Raw genomic sequence first — 18033 nt, 5'->3', positions numbered from 1 at the left:
ATCTTGAAGACTAGGAACGGATAACTGGAAGAAATTGTCTGGGTGTCAACATATTACTAGTACCAAATGCAACTTTTCTTCAGTCGAGCTTGAAAATGTTTTTGAAAAAATTGAATTGCGCATAAGAGCAGAAGAAGGAAACAACACTTCCACATGGTATGAGGTTGAGCCATTTGTACCATTTCTAGAAGGTAAGAAAAAGTTGCCAGCTGAATTATATTGAATTCTTTATTAAATATTACCAGCACAGCTCACTTCCCAAGCCCATTCATTTGCATAATATAAAATCTCCCATCTTTAAAAAAATCAAAAAGAACAAAGATTCCCTTAAACTGGTATCTCCTTCCTGCTATGACTTCATTTTCCTGCTTTCCTTCTAGTGGTGGTTCTCAGAGTGTGGTCTCCAAGAGATCTATCAAGTCAAAACCATTTTCCTAATGGAAACTTACTTAATAAAACTTACTTGCCTTTTTCATCTTCATTCTGTCGTGGGTGTACCCTGGAGTTTTCTAAAGGCTGTTTGATGTGAGATGGCGACTGACTGGTGATGCAGAAGTAGGTGTGAGACACAGCTGTCTTCCTTATTAGGCCAGACATTAAAGAGATTTGAACAAAATGTTCAAACTGCTCTTCTAAGTTTTTTGGCTTGTTTGTTTTGGAAAATACAGACATTGTTTTATCATACAATAGGTTTCATCATTACTGTTTTTTAATGAATTGATAGATATTTTACATTTTTGTCAATTTTGACATCTGATATGCTGAACATTGAAAGACACAGCCCATGTAAACAAGAACTCTTTAGGACCCTCGATTTCTCTTAAGAGTGTAACGGATCCCAAGACCAGAAAGTTCAAGAACCACCACCCTATTCCATAACTCACACAAGGATGATCCGTATCCCTTCTCTGTACATGTACACTTTCCCTCCCACTCCCTCTCCAGCCCTCCGCGTTGGAGCTTTGTTCCCCATCACTACACTAAAACCACTTGCCAAGGTCACCGTGACCTCGACAGTGCCGGGTGGATTCCCAGGGAGTGAGTGTCACTCCCTTCTGAAACCCTTCCCTCTCAGTTCTCGAGGGCACTGTGCTTTCCAGGCTCTCCTCCTGCTCCTTGGTTGCTCCTTTGCCAATTTCTTCTTGTCTCCCAGACCTTAAAATGTTGGACGGCAGCGGGCCTCAGTCTGCAGGGCTCCGCCATTGAACCTCCTCTCTCAGTGCAGCCTCCACCAGGAATCGTAAGGCTTTCAACACCCTCTGTGCTCTCAACTCCTCAGTTTACGTCCCAGCGCCATCCTTCTCCTACCTCAGCGAGCTGCGTCACCAGCTCTCCAGTCAGCATCTCCTCTTAGAGGTCCGAAAGTCATCTCAAAAACTCTTTTTAAATTTTATTTATTTATAGCTGGCCATGCTGGATCTTCGTTGCCTCTCATGGGCAGGTGGGGGTACTCTTCAGTCGCAGTGCTCGGGCTCCTCATTGCAGTGGCTTCTCTCGTTGCAGAGCACAGGCTCTAGATGCTCAGGCTTCAGTAGTTGCCGCACACGCGCTTATTTGCTCCAAGGCGTCTAGAATTGTCCCGGACCAGGGATCAAACCCATGTCCCCTGCTTTGGAAGGCGGATTCTCAACCACCAGCCCCAGGGAAGTCCCTCGTCTCAAATTTAAAATGGCCAGAGTTCTAGCTTTCCCCCCTCCAGACCCACTCTTCTTGCAGTTTTTTCCATCTCTGTTAATGACGTCACCTATTATTTGCTCAGGCAGGAGCCCTGACATCACCTTTGATACCTCTCTCTCATCTTCCATCCAGTCCATCAACAGATTCCGAGCGATCAGACCGCTTCTCACTTCCAGCCCGGCTGTCAGCCCTCCCTGCTGCTCTCACCTGCCCAGGAGCTTTCCTGCTTCCTGACATGCTACCTGGGGTGGTCTTTCCCAAATGTAAATCAGGTTCTGGCGACCTTACAGTCCCAGACTACAAGTTCTGCCTGTTAGCCAGAGTCTAGCTGCATCTCGCATCTTATTTTCTACCACCCAGGCACTCGAGTGCCCCCTAGTGTCTCTTGAAAACGGTGAGCACGTTCCGGAGCCCATGGGGTGCTCTCAGCCTGCCTTGCTTGACCTCACCGTATTCAGACCTCACCTCGATCAGGCCTCAGCTCAAACATCTCAGGGAGCCTTCTCCTCACTGACTCACCTAAAACAGTCGTTGCCACCCTTCTCTGTCCCTTTATATCGCTTCATTTCTTCTTACAGCATGCATGACATTATAACATTATATATATATATATATATTTGGGATTTTTGGCCACATTTCTCAGTAAAGTGTAAGCTCCATGAGGGATTTTCTCCTTTTTTAGATGCCAGGCACATATTTAAGTGCTTAGAATTATTTATTGTATGAATGTTTTGACTTGTATTAGTGAACTTACATAGTAAATGTTTTGATTTTCACAGCTCAGATTGGTCCCCCAGATGTGCATTTAGAAGCTGAAGATAAGGCAATAATACTGAGTATCTCTCCCCCTGGAACAAAAGATAGTATCATGTGGGCTATGGATCGTTCAAGCTTTAGGTATAGCGTCGTTATCTGGAAAAACTCTTCAAGTCTAGAAGTAAGCATTGTTTTTATCTTTGTTTGATGTGAGAGAAGAATGACATGAATTAATTGTAAAATTTGACTTTTTTTAAAGAACAGACTTCTCTTTTTTTAAATTATAGGAAAGAACGGAAACTGTTTATCCCGAAGATAAAATTTATAAACTGTCACCAGAGATTACTTATTGTTTAAAAGTTAAAGCAGAACTGCGTTTACAAAGTAGAGTTGGTTGCTATAGTCCAGTGTATTGTATAAATACCACAGGTAAGAAGGAAGTTTTGCTTTCAATTCAGTAACTATATATATAAGTTGTTTGTTGTTGTTCAGTTACTAAGTTGTGTCTGACTCTTTGCAACCACATGGACTATAGCCCACCAAGCTCCTCTGTCCTCCACTACCTCCCTAAGTTTGCTCAAATTCATGTCCATAGAGTTGGTGACTCTATCCAACCATCTCGTCCTCTGCTGCCCTCTTCACCTTTTGCCTTCAATCTTTCCCAGCATCAGGGTCTTTTCCAGTGAGTCAGCTCTTTGCATCAGGTGGCCAAAGTGTTGGAGCTTCAGCTTCAGCAACAGTCCTTCCAATGAATATTCAAGGCTGATTTCCTTTAGGATTGACTGGTTTGATCTCCTTGTAATCTATGAATTAATTGGCAACCTTTTAATTTTGGCATTTTTCCCATAGTTGCTGAATTTTTTGTGTTGGTTTAGTAGACATCAAAACAAAAACATTCTCATGTTGATGTAGGCAGAATCCAAAGCAATATTGTAAAGCTATTATCCTCCAATTAAAAAGAAATACCTTTTAAAAAAAAAAGCACACATTTTAACAGCATTTACACAAGCAAGAATGTTATTTGGGATTTTTGTCTCAAGTAAACAGTAATGAAAATTCTGTGTAAAAGTCCAAGTATTTTCTAATGACAGAAATTGTTTTTACTTGTTCAGAATCCATGAGAAGGGGAGATAGTCACTAGAAAAGCAGTTAGTATTCCAAAAAGCATACGTTTATAGGTGAAAAGTTAAATTATGAAAGCATCCTGATACATTTTATCTGTGGCATCTTGCCAGCAATTAAGGTTTAAGGGTAGGAACTTGAATTTATTGTTTTAATTATAAATTTAGTATGCTTTGTTCTTAAAATCAAGCAGTGTAGAAGGGAGTTAAAGGAAAGATCTCCTCTCCTGCTTCCTGACCCCACTCTGTTCACCAGAGACAAGCATCCCCAGCAGTGTGCACACAGTGTTCCCTGCGTTTCCTCAAGGCTTATATTAGCATATACTCAGACTTACAGTTTCGGGTTGTTTTATCTTTTAAATTAAGGAATAAAGTTCTGTGTACACTCTTCTGTATTTAAAATGGATAACCAACAAGGACCTACTGTATAGCACATGGAACTCTGCTCAGTGTTACGTGGCAGCCTTGATGGGAGGAGAGTTTGGGGGAGAATAAATACATGTGCATGTATCTCTAAGTCCCTTTGCTGTTCACCTGAAACTATCATAGCATTATTAATCTGCTATACCCCAAACAAAATTAAAAGTTTTAAAAAATAAATAAAGTCATGTCAGATATATTTTAAACTTGCTTGCTTAACCCAATATATTGAGGTTCTCTTTTTATGTCAATACATATAGATCTATCACATTCTTTTAAATGGCTGTATAGTATTACCTTGTGTGAATACACACCATTATTTAGCTATCCTTTTCTCTTCTTGCCCATGCTGTTAAGAATTCTTGCCATCTGTTCTCTCACTAGAGTAAATGTGTGTGCTTTCTTGTGTGTTCCTTGTCTTCTAGAGAGACATAAAGTACCTTCACCAGAAAATATACAAATCAATGCTGACAACCAGATCTATGTTCTTAAGTGGGATTACCCATATGAAAACGCAACTTTTCAAGCTCAGTGGCTCCGGTAAGTTCTTTCCCATAAATGTCCTTTTGCAGTTTATTTTTGCCCAGTGTGTTAGGTTTCTTTTCACTCTGCTTCAGCCACCTGTTGTTCTTTGCACACATTCGGCCTGATGGAAAGGTGGTTATGATGCATTGGAACTGGGGTGTTTAATTCTAGTCCCAGCTCTGCCAATAACCGTCTGGAGTGTCAATGAGACCCAGTCACTTCTTTTGGCCTCAGTTTCTTCACTTCTGAAATGGGTGTATTATAATATCTAGTATTCTTAGTAATGTTAGTTGTTCAGTCACGCCCGATTCTTTGTGACCCCATAGACTGTAGCCCGCCAGCCTCCTCTGTCCATGGAATTCTCCAGGCAAGGATACTGGAGTGGGTGGCCATTCCCTTCTTCCAGGGATCTTCCCGACCCAGGAAATGAGCCCACGTCTCCTGCATTGCAGGCAGCTTCTTTACTGTCTGAGCCACCAGGGACTTACTGGCTTTTTTTTTAAGGTGTAATTCTAATTACATGTGTATTTCCTCAGTCTGGAATATTTGACAGATGACCAAGATATTTTCTTCAAAACCCACTCCTTCCATGAGTCTTTGAAATTATCTCAGTCCAGTCACTCGGTCTAGTTCAGTTCAAGTCAGTCCTCCTACTGTCTTGATTGTTGTGGTGGCTTTGGCAGGTTCCTTAGTGATTAGTGGGAAACTGAGGAAGTTGGAGAGAACTGTGCTCTCTGTGCTTGAGTAGAGACCAGCCAGACAGGAGCAAAGCTCAGCACGACAGGAGTGGAAGAGGACCGGGTGTAGTTTATATTGATTGGAAAACTGGAGAGGATAAACGGAGAGGGAGAAGAGAAGAGGGTCATCAAGCGGAAGGTGAAATGAACTCTGGGGGAAAAGGGGGCCACAAAGACAGTTACCGAGGGCAGAGGAACTGCGGGACCAAAGGCGAGTGTAGGTCAGGTAGGGAAGAAAGAGACTAGAAAGACAGAGAAAAGGTGAGGGAGAAGGGAAGTCGATACTGCTGCAATTGATTCCTCTCCACTCTTCGGTGTTAGTTTTGAAGCAACAACAGTCTGGATAATAAATGCATTCGTGTGTGGAGTACAGACAATAAAGGTTGCAGAGGTCAGAAATGTAGAGGTGAGCACAGGACTGGAGAGTCCGCAGAAGCCATTTGGAAGGAGAGGTTTCGTGAAGGAGGTTTTTCAATGACGAGAGATGGCATTCCAGGCTGGGGCTACACACACATCGGAAAGCTTGGATATGAAGAGACAAAATCAGATCAGGGTAACGAGGAGGTATCCATTTCCCTTTGCTCTGTAGTAAACTAGCACAAACTCGGCAGCTTAAAAAACACGCCTTATTATCTCTCAGTGACTTCGGGTCAGGAATTCAGGTGTGGCTTAGTGGGGTCCTCTGCTTGAGGTCTCACAAGGCTGCGGTCAGGGTGTCAGCCGGGTCTGCTGTCTCATCCAGACTGTCTCGTGGTGTCTCCTAAGCTCACGTGGTGGTTGGTAGAATCCATTTCTGGCAGCTATAGAATGCATGGTGGCCTGCTGCCTCAGAGGCCGTCAACAGAGACAATCTCTGCCCCATAGACCTTCCTTTAAAGGCTCATCTGATCAGGTCAGGCCCAACCAGGATAGGGTCTCATGTGATTAACTCAAAGTCCACTGGCTTGGGACTTTGATTTCATTTGTAAAATCCCTTCACCTTTCAAGTAATGTAACCTAATCAAGAGTTCATGGATTCTGCCTGCCCGCAGTCAGGGGGAGGGGATGATGTCCGGCTCATGCACCAGAGGGTAGGAATCTTGGGGGCCAGTTTGGAATTTTGCCTACAAGAGGGGAAAACCTGCTTCGAGAATAGCAGAACACTGGGTCTGGGAGAGCAGCGAGAGGGAGCCTTGAGTTAACAGGATGGAGTAAAGTCAGGCTTCGCCTTAGACTCTGCTACAGGCATTCAAGAGCCACTGGGAGTCTGGTGTTGAGCGATGGGTAACATGAGGCCTGTGTTCGAGGAGCGTGACGATGGCCGTATGGTGTGTGGTTGGGGGACTGAAGACAGGGGAGCCCGCTTGCAGGCTGCCGTGGTTCCGGGCTTGAACTGACAGGCTTGGAGCTGTTGGTCTCAGAGCAGTCCATTAACCTATCCAGACCCGCTCTGACTGTTCAGACTCACTCTCAGAACCCTGGTGTGTGTCTTAGCACTGACCCATGGGTATGCTGGTACACGTCTAGCAGCTGGCCTTCCAGAAGGGAAAAGTTTTACTTTGGTGTTTGCCGGGTTTTATAACACAGCTAATCCTGCTGTGGCCACTTTGAGGCTCCCAGCAGCGTATCTGTCCACTGGACATGGAGTCGGGAAGAGGCACAGTAAGCCCTCCACCATATTCCACTGTTCAGACACGATAGATGTAAATAGCATTGAGCATAGATAAAATGTAGGGAAAACAATTAGGAGAAGATGAGTTTTGTATTTTTATCACTTTAGTTTTTAATACAACATATTTATTTATAAGTTTACGTAACTTTTAACAGTGGCTGCATTTAACAGCTAGCTGGTTGCATTCCTGAAAATTTAGCAGTTGTTTTTGTGCACTGGCATGAGCCAACCCTTCACACTACTTCCTTATTGCACGCTTGAGCACGGTCTTTGGTTTTCTTTTGTGAACACATCTCTTCCAGTGTCCTGTGAGTTTCCCAAGGCTGAGGAGAGTTTACCTCTGTGACTTCGGCCTCTAACAGAATGTCTGACCTATTACAGGTGCTCAGTAGATGTTTACTGAACTAATGTGTTTAGAATGAAAAATATCTTTTTGTCTTAAAGTGCCTTTTTTAAAAAGATTCCTGGGAATCATTCAGACAAATGGAAACAAATACCGAACTGTGAAAATGTCACAAGTACCCACTGTGTCTTTCCTCGAGAGGTTTCCTCAAGGGGAATTTACTATGTCCGTGTACGAGCATCTAATGGAAATGGTACCTCTTTTTGGTCTGAAGAGAAGGAATTTAATACTGAAATGAAAAGTAAGCCAGTAGTTTTTATTTTACTTTGTGATTCTCCAATTATGAATTCTTACAATTGTTTTGTAGTCTGATTTGAACTTTGTGTCTTTACACATTTTTTTCCCCTAGCTATCATATTTCCTCCAGTCATCAGCGTGAAATCCGTTACTGATGATTCACTGCATGTCAGTGTTGGTGCTTCAGAAGAGTCTGAAAACATGTCTGTGAATCAGCTCTACCCGCTAATTTATGAAGTAATTTTTTGGGAAAACACTTCAAATGCTGAGGTAAAAAGACTGTGTAGTATAGGTTTATAACTTAGAGTTATGACTATGATTTGGGTAAGCAAAGCTTGAAGTTAAAATTGCAGGGAAATTTTTAAACTTTTAGGCTATATGATTAACTCAGATATTTTCCGTAGGAAGAAATTGGCATTTCATGTTTTACTTGGTAAGAGTTACGGTCATCTGCATCTGGGTCCCAGTTAGTTGCTGTTGGTTTGGGGGAGTTTCTTGGCCTCGCCAAGTGGCATGCAGAACCTTAGTTCCCTGATCAGGGAAGGGAACTCGCCTGCCCTGCCGTGGAAGCATGAAGTCCTAACCACTGGACCACCAGGAAAGTGCCCCCAGCTAGTTTCTAAACCTCAGATCCTGAGTTCATTTGTACTCAGTCAGAACCTCTGAGGGTAGAGCTCAGGAGTTTTTATCATGACCCTCAGGGATTCATGAACCAGAGTTTCTCAACACTGCTGACATTTGGGTTTTCGGTCAGTTGCAGGAGCTGCCTTGTGCATTGTAGGAGGGCTAGTAATGCCCTCCCCACTCCTCACTAGGTGCTGGTAGCCCTCCCTCCCAGGTGTGACAACCCAGACCACCTCCCTGCAGTGCCAGACATTGAGGCACCTCCACGAGGACAAAGACTGGCTTTTAGGGGACAAAAGACTCTTAGCTGTTATTATGCTTTGTCAGACCCTAAAATTCAGAAACCACTGACAGGCTAATGCACATCAGATAATCCACATTATTCCTAGATCACTTTTCCCTGTGGAATTACCATCAGGGAATCAGCCTTTAAAAATCTGGTACAGTTAAGTTGGTGAATTTTGTAACTTCATTTTCTGTTGAAAATCTAAGAAAAGTCCAGTGATTTGGATACTTTGATTTTAACTATCTGAAAACTCTGCACAGTTTAGCCTTGTTGAGTATCGTGGTTCTAAGTCCTCCCTAGATCTGGAAAACCTAAATTTGTGTCTCAGACTACCAAATGGTGTAAGCTTAGGCAAGCTGCTTATCCACTGAAACTCGTTTCCTCTTCTCTAAAGTGGCAGGGGTCATAGCAACTTAATTTTTTTTTAAACAGATTTTTTTAAGGTTTAAAATGAGGTAGTATTTATGGAAATACCTACCGCATTGCTTGACAAATAGAGATTCAATAACCTTTGTTTGCCATCCTGTCTTATGCTGGGTAAGACGTCAGTAATTACAGTCATAATAACAGCTCATACGTCAGTAATTACAGTCATAATAACAGCTCATATTTATTGGATACTCATTATGTATGGGGTGCCGGGGCTAAGTATTTTACATGAATTGTCTCAATCGGTCTTCCAAACAACCCTGCCAGACAGTTGGATCGATTAAATTACTCTTCAGCAAATACTTAGGATGGAGTATCCATTACTGCTTCGCTGATGCTGGGCCGTAGGCAGTGAAACATGAGTGGATGTGGTATGACTGAGGCCCTAAGTGCGCCTGTGGGGTTTGGCTTGGCTCTTGCACTTCTCACATTTGCCAAGAGGAAAGCAAGCTCCAAAGAATGCTCAAACTACTGCACAATTGCACTCATCTCACACGCTAGTAAAGTAATGCTCAAAATTCTCCAAGCCAGGCTTCAGCAATACGTGAACCATGAACTTCCAGATGTTCAAACTGGTTTTAGAAAAGGCAGAGGAACCAGAGATCAAATTGCCAACATCCACTGGATCATGGAAAAAGCAAGAAAGTTCCAGAAAAACATCTATTTCTGCTTTATTGACTATGCCAAAGCCTTTGTCTGTGTGGATAACAATAAACTGTGGGAAATTCTGAAAGAGATGGGAATACCAGACCACCTGACCTGCCTCTTGAGAAACCTATATGCAAGTCAGGAAGCAACAATTAGAACTGGACATGGAACAACAGACTGGTTCCAAATAGGAAAAGGAGTACGTCAAGGCTGTATATTGTCACCCTGCTTATTTAACTTCTATGCAGAGTACATCATGAGAAACGCTGGGCTAGAAGAAGCACAAGCTGGAATCAAGATTGCTGGGAGAAATATCAATAACCTCTGATATGCAGATGACACCACCTTTATGGCAGAAAGTGAAGAGGAACTAAAAAGCCTCTTAATGAAAGTTAAAGAGGAGAGTGAAAAAGTTGGCTTAAAGCTCAACATTCAGAAAACGAAGATCATGGCATCTGGTCCCATCACTTCATGGGAAATAGCTGGGGAAACAGTGTCAGACTTTATTTTGGGGGGCTCCAAAATCACTGCAGATGGTGATTGCAGCCATGAAATTAAAAGACGCTTACTCCTTGGAAGGAAAGTTATGACCAACCTAGATAGCATATTGAAAAGCAGACATTACTTTGCCAACAAAGGTCCGTCTAGTCAAGGCAATGGTTTTTCCAGTGGTCATGTATGGATGTGAGAGTTGGACTGTGAAGAAAGCTGAGCACCGAAGAATTGATGCTTTTGAACTGTGGTGTTGGAGAAGACTCTTGAAAGTCCCTTGGACTGCAAGGAGATCCAACCAGTCCATTCTAAAGGAGATCAGCCCTGGGTGTTCTTTGGAAGGAATGATGCTAAAGCTGAAACTCCAATACTTTGGCCACCTCATGCGAAGAGCTGACTCACTGGAAAAGACCCTGATGCTGGGAGGGACTGGGGGCAGGCAGAGAAGGGGACAACAGAGGATGAGATGGCTGGATGGCATCACCGATTCGATGGACGTGAGTTTGAGTGAACTCCGGGAGTTGGTGATGGACAGGGAGGCCTGGCGAGCTGGGATTCATGGGGTTGCAAAGAGTCGGACACGACTGAGCGACTGAACTGAACTGAACTGAACTGAAGCAAGCTCCACATGGTCTGTCGGCCAAGGCGGATGAGAGGCTGTAGAGCACACCTGAACGTGGTCCACGGCCTCAGAGAGAGCTCCCCGGGCCGATCAGCGCATGATCTGCTCATGAGTAACAAAAACAAATACGTCTGTATACATGTATATGCATGGCTGAGTCCCTTTGCTGTCCACCTGAAACTCTCACAGCACTGTTAATTGGCTATACCCCAATACAAAATAAAAAGTTTAAATCTTTTTAAAAAAGAAAAATATGTTTTGAGCCACAGCTGTTTTGTTACACAGAGTTGCACAGTGTTATTTTGCTGTACTTGCTGTGTTTTGTTACACCACAGTAACAAAACAATAGCAATAGCTAGCTGATTAATACAAATAGGAGTAGTAATTGTCCTCACTTTATAGATCTGGGAATAGGGCCCAGGAAATTAAATAACTTGCCTAAGGCTACATAGCTATAAGTAACATCTTGATACAGGCAGTTTGAGACCAGAACCTCCCCACCCCCGCGCCCCGCACTTAATTGTTCTGCCTCTAACCAGAGGTAACACGTGGTAATTCAGCCAAGTCGATATGTACTGATAAAATAACTTCAAGTTGTCTTATGGTATTCTTTTGGCAGGAGCATGTTTCACTTTTGAGTTTGGTAATGGCGTATTGTCCAAAATAAATTTATATTTCTTAAAATATACCAACCAAGTGTTTGGAAGAGGTTAATCTTAGAATGAATATTTAAGGAATTCAGAAAACAGATATTCCCTCTATGATTTCTTGGGGTTCTAAATTTTATCGATGATTTACTTATTTTTTTTATAGAGAAAAGTTCTAGAGAAAAGAACCAATTTTATCTTTCCTGACTTGAAACCGCTGACTGTGTATTGTGTCAAAGCCAGAGCACTCATTGAAAATGACAGGCGGAATAAAGGGAGCAGTTTTAGTGATACTGTGTGTGAGAAAACAAAACCAGGTCAGGATCTTTTATTATACTTTTTCTTTTTTAATGTTGCTAGATTTAATTAAAAAAATAACCAATTCATTGAAAACTGTAAAATGTTTGTGTTTTGCTGCGAAAATATAGAGAATATTTTCTTAATGGACTATGTAAGTCAAAATCAGACCTTCACACCTTCACAAAACTTCACACTGAGTTTTAGAAAATATTTTTAATACTCAACTTAGTTCAGTGGTTTCTGCATGCTTTATATTTCATGCATAGCCACATAATTAATTTCTTGCATTACTCTTAGAATTTAATGAGACTGCTATTTTTATATAACCTTTGATATAATTATCATGTGGAAATCCCTTAGTTGTGAATTTTTTATGTTATTGGTATTATTTAACAATGTAAATTTCCTTTCACATGGCTGTATTTCTTTCACACAAACTGTCAGCAGTCTTAATGTATTTGTGTGTCAAAACCTATATTGATGCTAAACACCATTTATTTCTTTTCAGGAAATACTTCCAAAACCTGGCTTATAGTTGGAACTTGCACTGCATTGTTTTCTATTCCTGTGGTCATTTATGTTGTGAGCGTCTTCTTGAGATGTGTCAAGTATGTGTTCTTTCCATCAAGTAAACCTCCTTCCTCTGTTGACGAGGTAGGTTACTTTTCTTGGTCAACAGCTAGCTGGATTTTTCTGAAAATGAAAGGGAAATATATTTGATTGCAACAGAATATAAATGTGTTCCTGATATTCAAAAAATAATACAGACGGACCTGGGTTTTTTTCTTCAGAGTTTTAGAAAATTGACTTCAGAAGCAGCCATGTAACAGAGTAACGTGGAATAGAAGGATGTGTCCTTAATCCCGTGTTTTTCTGGCAGTTTGGCTGCTGGGGCACTTGTTTTACCATCTATATTCCCAAAAAGGTTAAAACATTGTCGCCAGCGCAGAAACTTTATTCTGTGGATGAAATCACCGAAAATGAGACAGAGAAACGCGCGTTTCCTCTCGCAGCACCTCGGTGTTTTGGCTGGCACGTCTGTGTGGTTTGCACAGTTCGTGGAAGCACAAAGCGATGACCGTCAGCGTGGACGCTGCCCGGGGTGGCGTCTGCACCTGGAGTGGCTCCCACGCTGCCTGCCTTGCTGCAGGTTCTCAGGCCGTGGAGCTGGAGGCCAGAAGGTGGCTCACTGACGGGCTGTAGTGTATTTGCACTGACTGGCTCTGAACTTGTGCAGCTCAGTCATGAGCACTTGCACAAGTGCCCATAGCTGTACAGCAGCACCAGCAGTGCCATCCCGTAGAACTGTGAGGAGCGAGGGCGGGGGACCAGAAAGACCCACCGCTGCGCCAGCACTCTGTCCACGTGAGCTGTCTCACCCTCTTATCCCTGAGTTTTCTAGTGTCATTTCTATGTGCTCTTCTATTCAGAGCTGTTACTTAAAGAACTTTAAGACTAGCAAGTTACTCTTAGCGGAACTGGGAAAAAGTTAACTCTCCCTTGTGCCTCTTCTGGATGTTTTCGGATTGGATACCAGCATTTTATTATTTCACAACAAAATGTCCCCCATCCCAGTGCCCTCCCGTTCCTTCCTTACCCACCACGCTCTTCCACCCTGACCCCTCGTAGCACAGTGGACTTTCTTAGAGACTGTTTGGATAATTTCCCCAAAACAGTACTGAGATGTGCGTGACCTCACTGGTGGTGCCTTTATTCTAAACACGATAGTGCGGTGGATATGCTCTTAGCTCGCTTTTAATACGCGTGTCAAAAGATAGGATTTCTAGATAAAGGATTTAAGAAACTGAAGCTTATTGGAACTCGAAAACCACTTTTTGTTCTTTTAAATAATCTGTTTCTGTTCTTTCCCTTTTGAATTAGTATTTCTCCGATCAGCCACTAAGGAATCTACTCCTTTCCACTTCTGAGGAACAAACGGAAAGATGTTTTATAATTGAAAATGCAAGCATTATTACTGAAATAGAAGAGACTGATGAAATTGATGAAGTTCACAAAAAGTACAGTTCCCAAACTAGTCAAGATTCAGGAAACTATTCAAACGAAGATGAAAACAGTGGAAGCAAAATAAGCGAAGAGTTTCCGCAACAGGACAGTGTGTGACCAGGAATGACCCTGAAACATTAGGGAGTCTTGCAAGAGTCAGAGTGGGAGCCTGGGCTTTTTGCTCTTCTCAGTAACTGTCAAAAGAAGATTGTCCGTGTCGGGGAAGAAAAAGCGTCTTCAGATCGCAGGTCCAAAAAATACAGGCAAGCACTTCACTATTTAAAATGAATTTCAAGAAGTTTTCTGCGTCCTTTGCCACGTGTCAAGTCTTGAAAGGCCTGTCATTGGACCTGCCTTGGATGAGAGGCGTTAAGTCCAGAAGATACCCTCTGTCTCCCTCACGCTACTGTAAGCAGCCCTGTGCTGGCGTGGGGTTTGGGGGTGCTTGTGTTCCCATCAGCTGGTGCTGTCGCTGTGTAACGCTGCGCTGCTCCCTCTCCCCCACAGCATTATAGTTCACTATTTTTCAGGAGATATTCAGAACATTTGGTCTTCTTCAAAGAAGAACCTGAATACCACCATCACTTGATTTTCTGAAAAAGTAGCTTACTCTGGAAAACAGCTGCAGATGCCAGAAACGAGGTTCTTATAGATTTTTCAGGGGGATTCTCTCTGTTTATACCAATCACATTTATACCAGTTGCAAGAAATGTGGGTTCAGTCCTTGGGTCGGGAAGATCCTCTAGAGGAGGGCATGGCAACTCACTCCAGTATTCATGCCTGGAAAATCCCATAGGCGGAGAAGCCTGGCGGGCTACAGTCCATGAGGTCACAGAGAGTCGGACACTGAAGCGACTGAACGTGCATACACGCGTACCAATTACATTGGCCTCTGCATCACAGTTACCCATCCCTTCTACAGTTTAGAATTAAAACCATGTCATCTTTTACTATATGTACATTAAGGCTTCCTGTTTCAGAACATTAGGACACTAGCTTCTGATTAGAAGGCATAATCCCTAAAATTACAGAGAAATGGGGAACAGGCTGAGTAGAGAAGTTACTGTTATCTCTTAGGATATGGGAGTGTGGAACGTTAGTGGCAGTGTATGTAAAGTCTTGGGATCAGAAAATGCTACTGAGAAACAGTAAGTAGTGTGAGTCAGTGGGAAAGAAGCAGGTGGCTTTAGTGAAAAATAAGAATAATGTGCATCGTCAGCTTCTGATTACTAACATCCTGAGGGGTGGCATTTGTTTTCACGGCTCATCTGTGTCACTTCTTAACATAAGCTGGCCGGCTTCTGTCCACTGTGGGGCAATATTCACAGGCATGCAGGTATCGCTTCCGCTCAGCCTGCATGCACTCAAGGAAATGCAAGTTATTTATCATCAGAGTGTGGGAGGAAATGAACTAGGAAGGAAACCTGAGTTTTTAAAATTATGTAAAACCTCTCAAAGGCATCTATAATTTATGTTTAAATGATTTTGCTGTTTGGGCTTATTCATGGAGTTCCTGCAGAGAAAGGAAGTGTAGGAATTCTGGCTACCTCTGAGGCCAAGTTCTCAGCTTCAGTCGTTGCAGCAGGACTGAGGAAAGAGAGATGGCACCACCCAGCACATCAGGTCTGGCTGGGCTCATTTAGACTGGTCCGCAGGGTCTTCTGGGTGGAAGAAGAGGTTGAAAGCAGCTGCGCTGAGAAGGGCTGTGGCGCCCCGCCTGTCCTCTCCAGAGCACCTTGGGCTCCGCTGGGCCTCCATCCAGCTCCTCAGGGAGCGCATGGTCAGGAGGCCCCAACCAGGGCGTTTCTCTGCTGCAGAATCCTTCCAGAGTCCCAAACGCACCTCAGATCCTCTGACCAGAGGCATTTGGTTTAAAGCAGATCAGGACTCGCCCTTCGCTGGGAAAGGCCCCGTCCGTCCTTGGGAACTTGTCACTGTCGAGAGGACCCTGCCCCCGCCGGCTTCCGCGCTGGGTCAAGGCGGCCGGCCTGCCCTGCAGTCGGGCCTGGGATTTTCCACAGGAAAAACACTGCTTCGGACTGGGAACAGTGCCTTTGTGGGACGTGGCAGAGGGAAAACTAGGGCATTATAAGGCAGAGATGCTGCTAAAGTCGCTAGGTCCCTGGATGTAGGAGTATGTGTGTCTGGGGTTTAAGATCCCCTGTGGTTTTCAATAAACAAGCATCTGAGCGGCCTCGAACAAAAACCCCTCCGTTTTGCCGCATCTTGCAGACCTGAAAATGCAGTTCCATCCCATTCTTCATTGTGGTCCACATGTAGCTTAATCAAGATGTGCTTACTTGTAAGATGGTAAGTATTTTTTCTGAAAAAATAGTTTGCTTGCAAACACTATATACTTGAGAGCAGCAATAAACTTCCTCAAATCTGTGATACTGATAACTCTTGGAGAGGCTGGATATAATGTAAGCATTTATGTAGAAGATTTGTGTCATTGCAGCCAGAAATCAGGTATTCATATGTAATGTAGATTAATATATACATAGTGACACGGGTCTGTAAACATACATGTTCACATATGATGCTGGCTACTGTGCCACTGCTGCTGCTCCTGCTAAGTCACTTCAGTCGTGTCCAACTCTGCGACCCCATAGACGGCAACCCACCAGGCTCCCCCATCCCTGGGATTCTCCAGGCAAGAACACTGGAGTGGGTTGCCATTTCCTTCTCCAATGCAGGAAAGTGAAAAGTGAAAGTGAAGTTGCTCAGTCGTGTCCAACTCTTAGCGACCCCATGGACTGCAGCCCACCAGGCTCCTCCATCCATGGGATTTTCCAGGCAAGAGTACTGGAGTGGGTGCCATCGCCTTCGACTGTGCCACTAGTACATCCATAAACACTTAGCATAGGTTCTAGTTAGAAAAGGGTAAATGCTGCTCTAGAACTATGAGCTTCTAAATCTTGACCAGAAATTTGCAACATATAAAGTTATTTCTATATATTTAGGGACTTCTTGGTGGTCCAGTGGCTAAGACTCTGAGCTCCCAATGCAGGGGCCCTGGGTTTGATCCCTGTTCAGGGAAACTAGATTCTACATGCCACGACTAAGACTCGGCACTGTCCAATAAATTTTTTAAGTGTATATGTGTATATATATATATATATATATAGTTTGTATAACATCTTTTCCCCAAACCTACCTTCAAAGCAGCCTCAGATTGCTTCTAAGAATTTGGAAGTGTCCAGCTTTTCCTACCTCCTCCCCATCCCTGTAACCCTTGGACTACCTGACACGTTTGTGTTTGTTTCAGCTGGTGTCTGTCTGCCCCTCGCAGGGGACCAGAAGCTCTGTGAGCTCAGGAATATACACTTAGCACTGTATCCCCAGTACCTACCAGGGTGCGGTGCTCACGCGGAAGAATTGCATAGGAAATAATTGTCAAGTGAGGGAAACCTAGAATTTGAACCAAGTGGGTGTTTCCGTTTGTCTGTCTTATTGAGGCAGAGGACACGGCCATATTTCCAGTGTTTCTATGAAAACACAGCGAGTGTTGCCAGTGTTTGTGTCTTATTTCGTGGGTACTTTGTCTTAATGCCCACTGCCATTGTTTTTTAAACATTTGTAACAGTTTCTGTAATAAACACTGAGGCCAAAAGTCTTGGGTTCCATGGTGGTTTTGATTGAACGTAAGCATCACGGGTGCGGTGGCTGCTGCCTTTGTGAGGTGTTCATAACAGAGGGGGCTGGTCCCATGCCGGGTGGGCCGCACCCAGCGTTGGTGTCCTGAAGGGGCCACCCCGGCGGGGAGCTCTCGCACAGTCTTTGCTTTATTTTCACAACCTTGTGTTTAGACTTGGCCGGACACAGCCTTGAGCCAGTGGGTCTGCAGTTGTAATGCAGACCCTGCCCCCTCAAAGCATGCTGTTCCCTTTGACCAACGTTTCTTCTCCAGGTACGCTCTTGAAGGAGACTCCGCAGTCCCACATGTAAATTGATCTGAAGTTAAACACCATTGACATTCAGGCTGAGAACCCTCATGTGTTTTTAGTAAGCGTCCTCAAATACTTTCCCAAAATGTACAGGGAAGTGAATGTTAATAATTTCATCTCTGATGCACAAGAGACGCCCTGTTACTTAACACTAGTGACAGATACTGGTAACATCCAGTTTTTTTTTCTTCTGCATGGTAGCTCATGTCAACAGCTCATGGTAGTTGACCAACCATGAAAAGAAAGAGTGGGCAGAGTCGATATTCTGGCTTAGAAAAAGGTCTTAGGAAGAGGGAGAAAATGGAAAATTAGGTCTCTCAGTGGCTTAGAAAAAGGTCTTGGGAAGAGGGAGAAAATGGAAAAATTAGGTCTCTCAGTAGCACTTTTAAATTAAACATTTCTTAGTCTTCCCTGGTGGTCCAGTGGTTAAGACTCCAAGCTCCCTGTGCAGGGGGCAGGGGTTCAATCCCTGGTTGGGAAAGATCCTGCGTGGCATAGCCCCAAAAA

General features: G+C 43.6%; 1 protein-coding gene across 1 annotated transcript in view; it reads left to right on the top strand.

Moving 5' to 3' along the window:
- Positions 1 to 17192, top strand: part of IFNAR1 (interferon alpha and beta receptor subunit 1) — a 30606-nt gene extending 13414 nt beyond the window's left edge. The window contains exons 3-11 of the mRNA XM_019976958.2: positions 10 to 191; positions 2457 to 2614; positions 2721 to 2862; positions 4400 to 4514; positions 7332 to 7531; positions 7640 to 7797; positions 11442 to 11592; positions 12084 to 12229; positions 13457 to 17192. Of these exons, the coding sequence (XP_019832517.2) occupies positions 10 to 191; positions 2457 to 2614; positions 2721 to 2862; positions 4400 to 4514; positions 7332 to 7531; positions 7640 to 7797; positions 11442 to 11592; positions 12084 to 12229; positions 13457 to 13696 (1492 nt within the window). The 3' untranslated portion in view covers positions 13697 to 17192. The remainder of the gene's footprint in view (positions 1 to 9; positions 192 to 2456; positions 2615 to 2720; positions 2863 to 4399; positions 4515 to 7331; positions 7532 to 7639; positions 7798 to 11441; positions 11593 to 12083; positions 12230 to 13456) is intronic.
- The last annotated feature ends 841 nt before the right edge of the window (positions 17193 to 18033 follow it).

Source organism: Bos indicus, chromosome 1 (genome assembly GCF_029378745.1).
Source record: "Bos indicus isolate NIAB-ARS_2022 breed Sahiwal x Tharparkar chromosome 1, NIAB-ARS_B.indTharparkar_mat_pri_1.0, whole genome shotgun sequence".
Taxonomy (NCBI): Eukaryota; Metazoa; Chordata; class Mammalia; order Artiodactyla; family Bovidae; genus Bos; species Bos indicus.
This window is presented reverse-complemented; position numbering and strand designations above follow the sequence as displayed.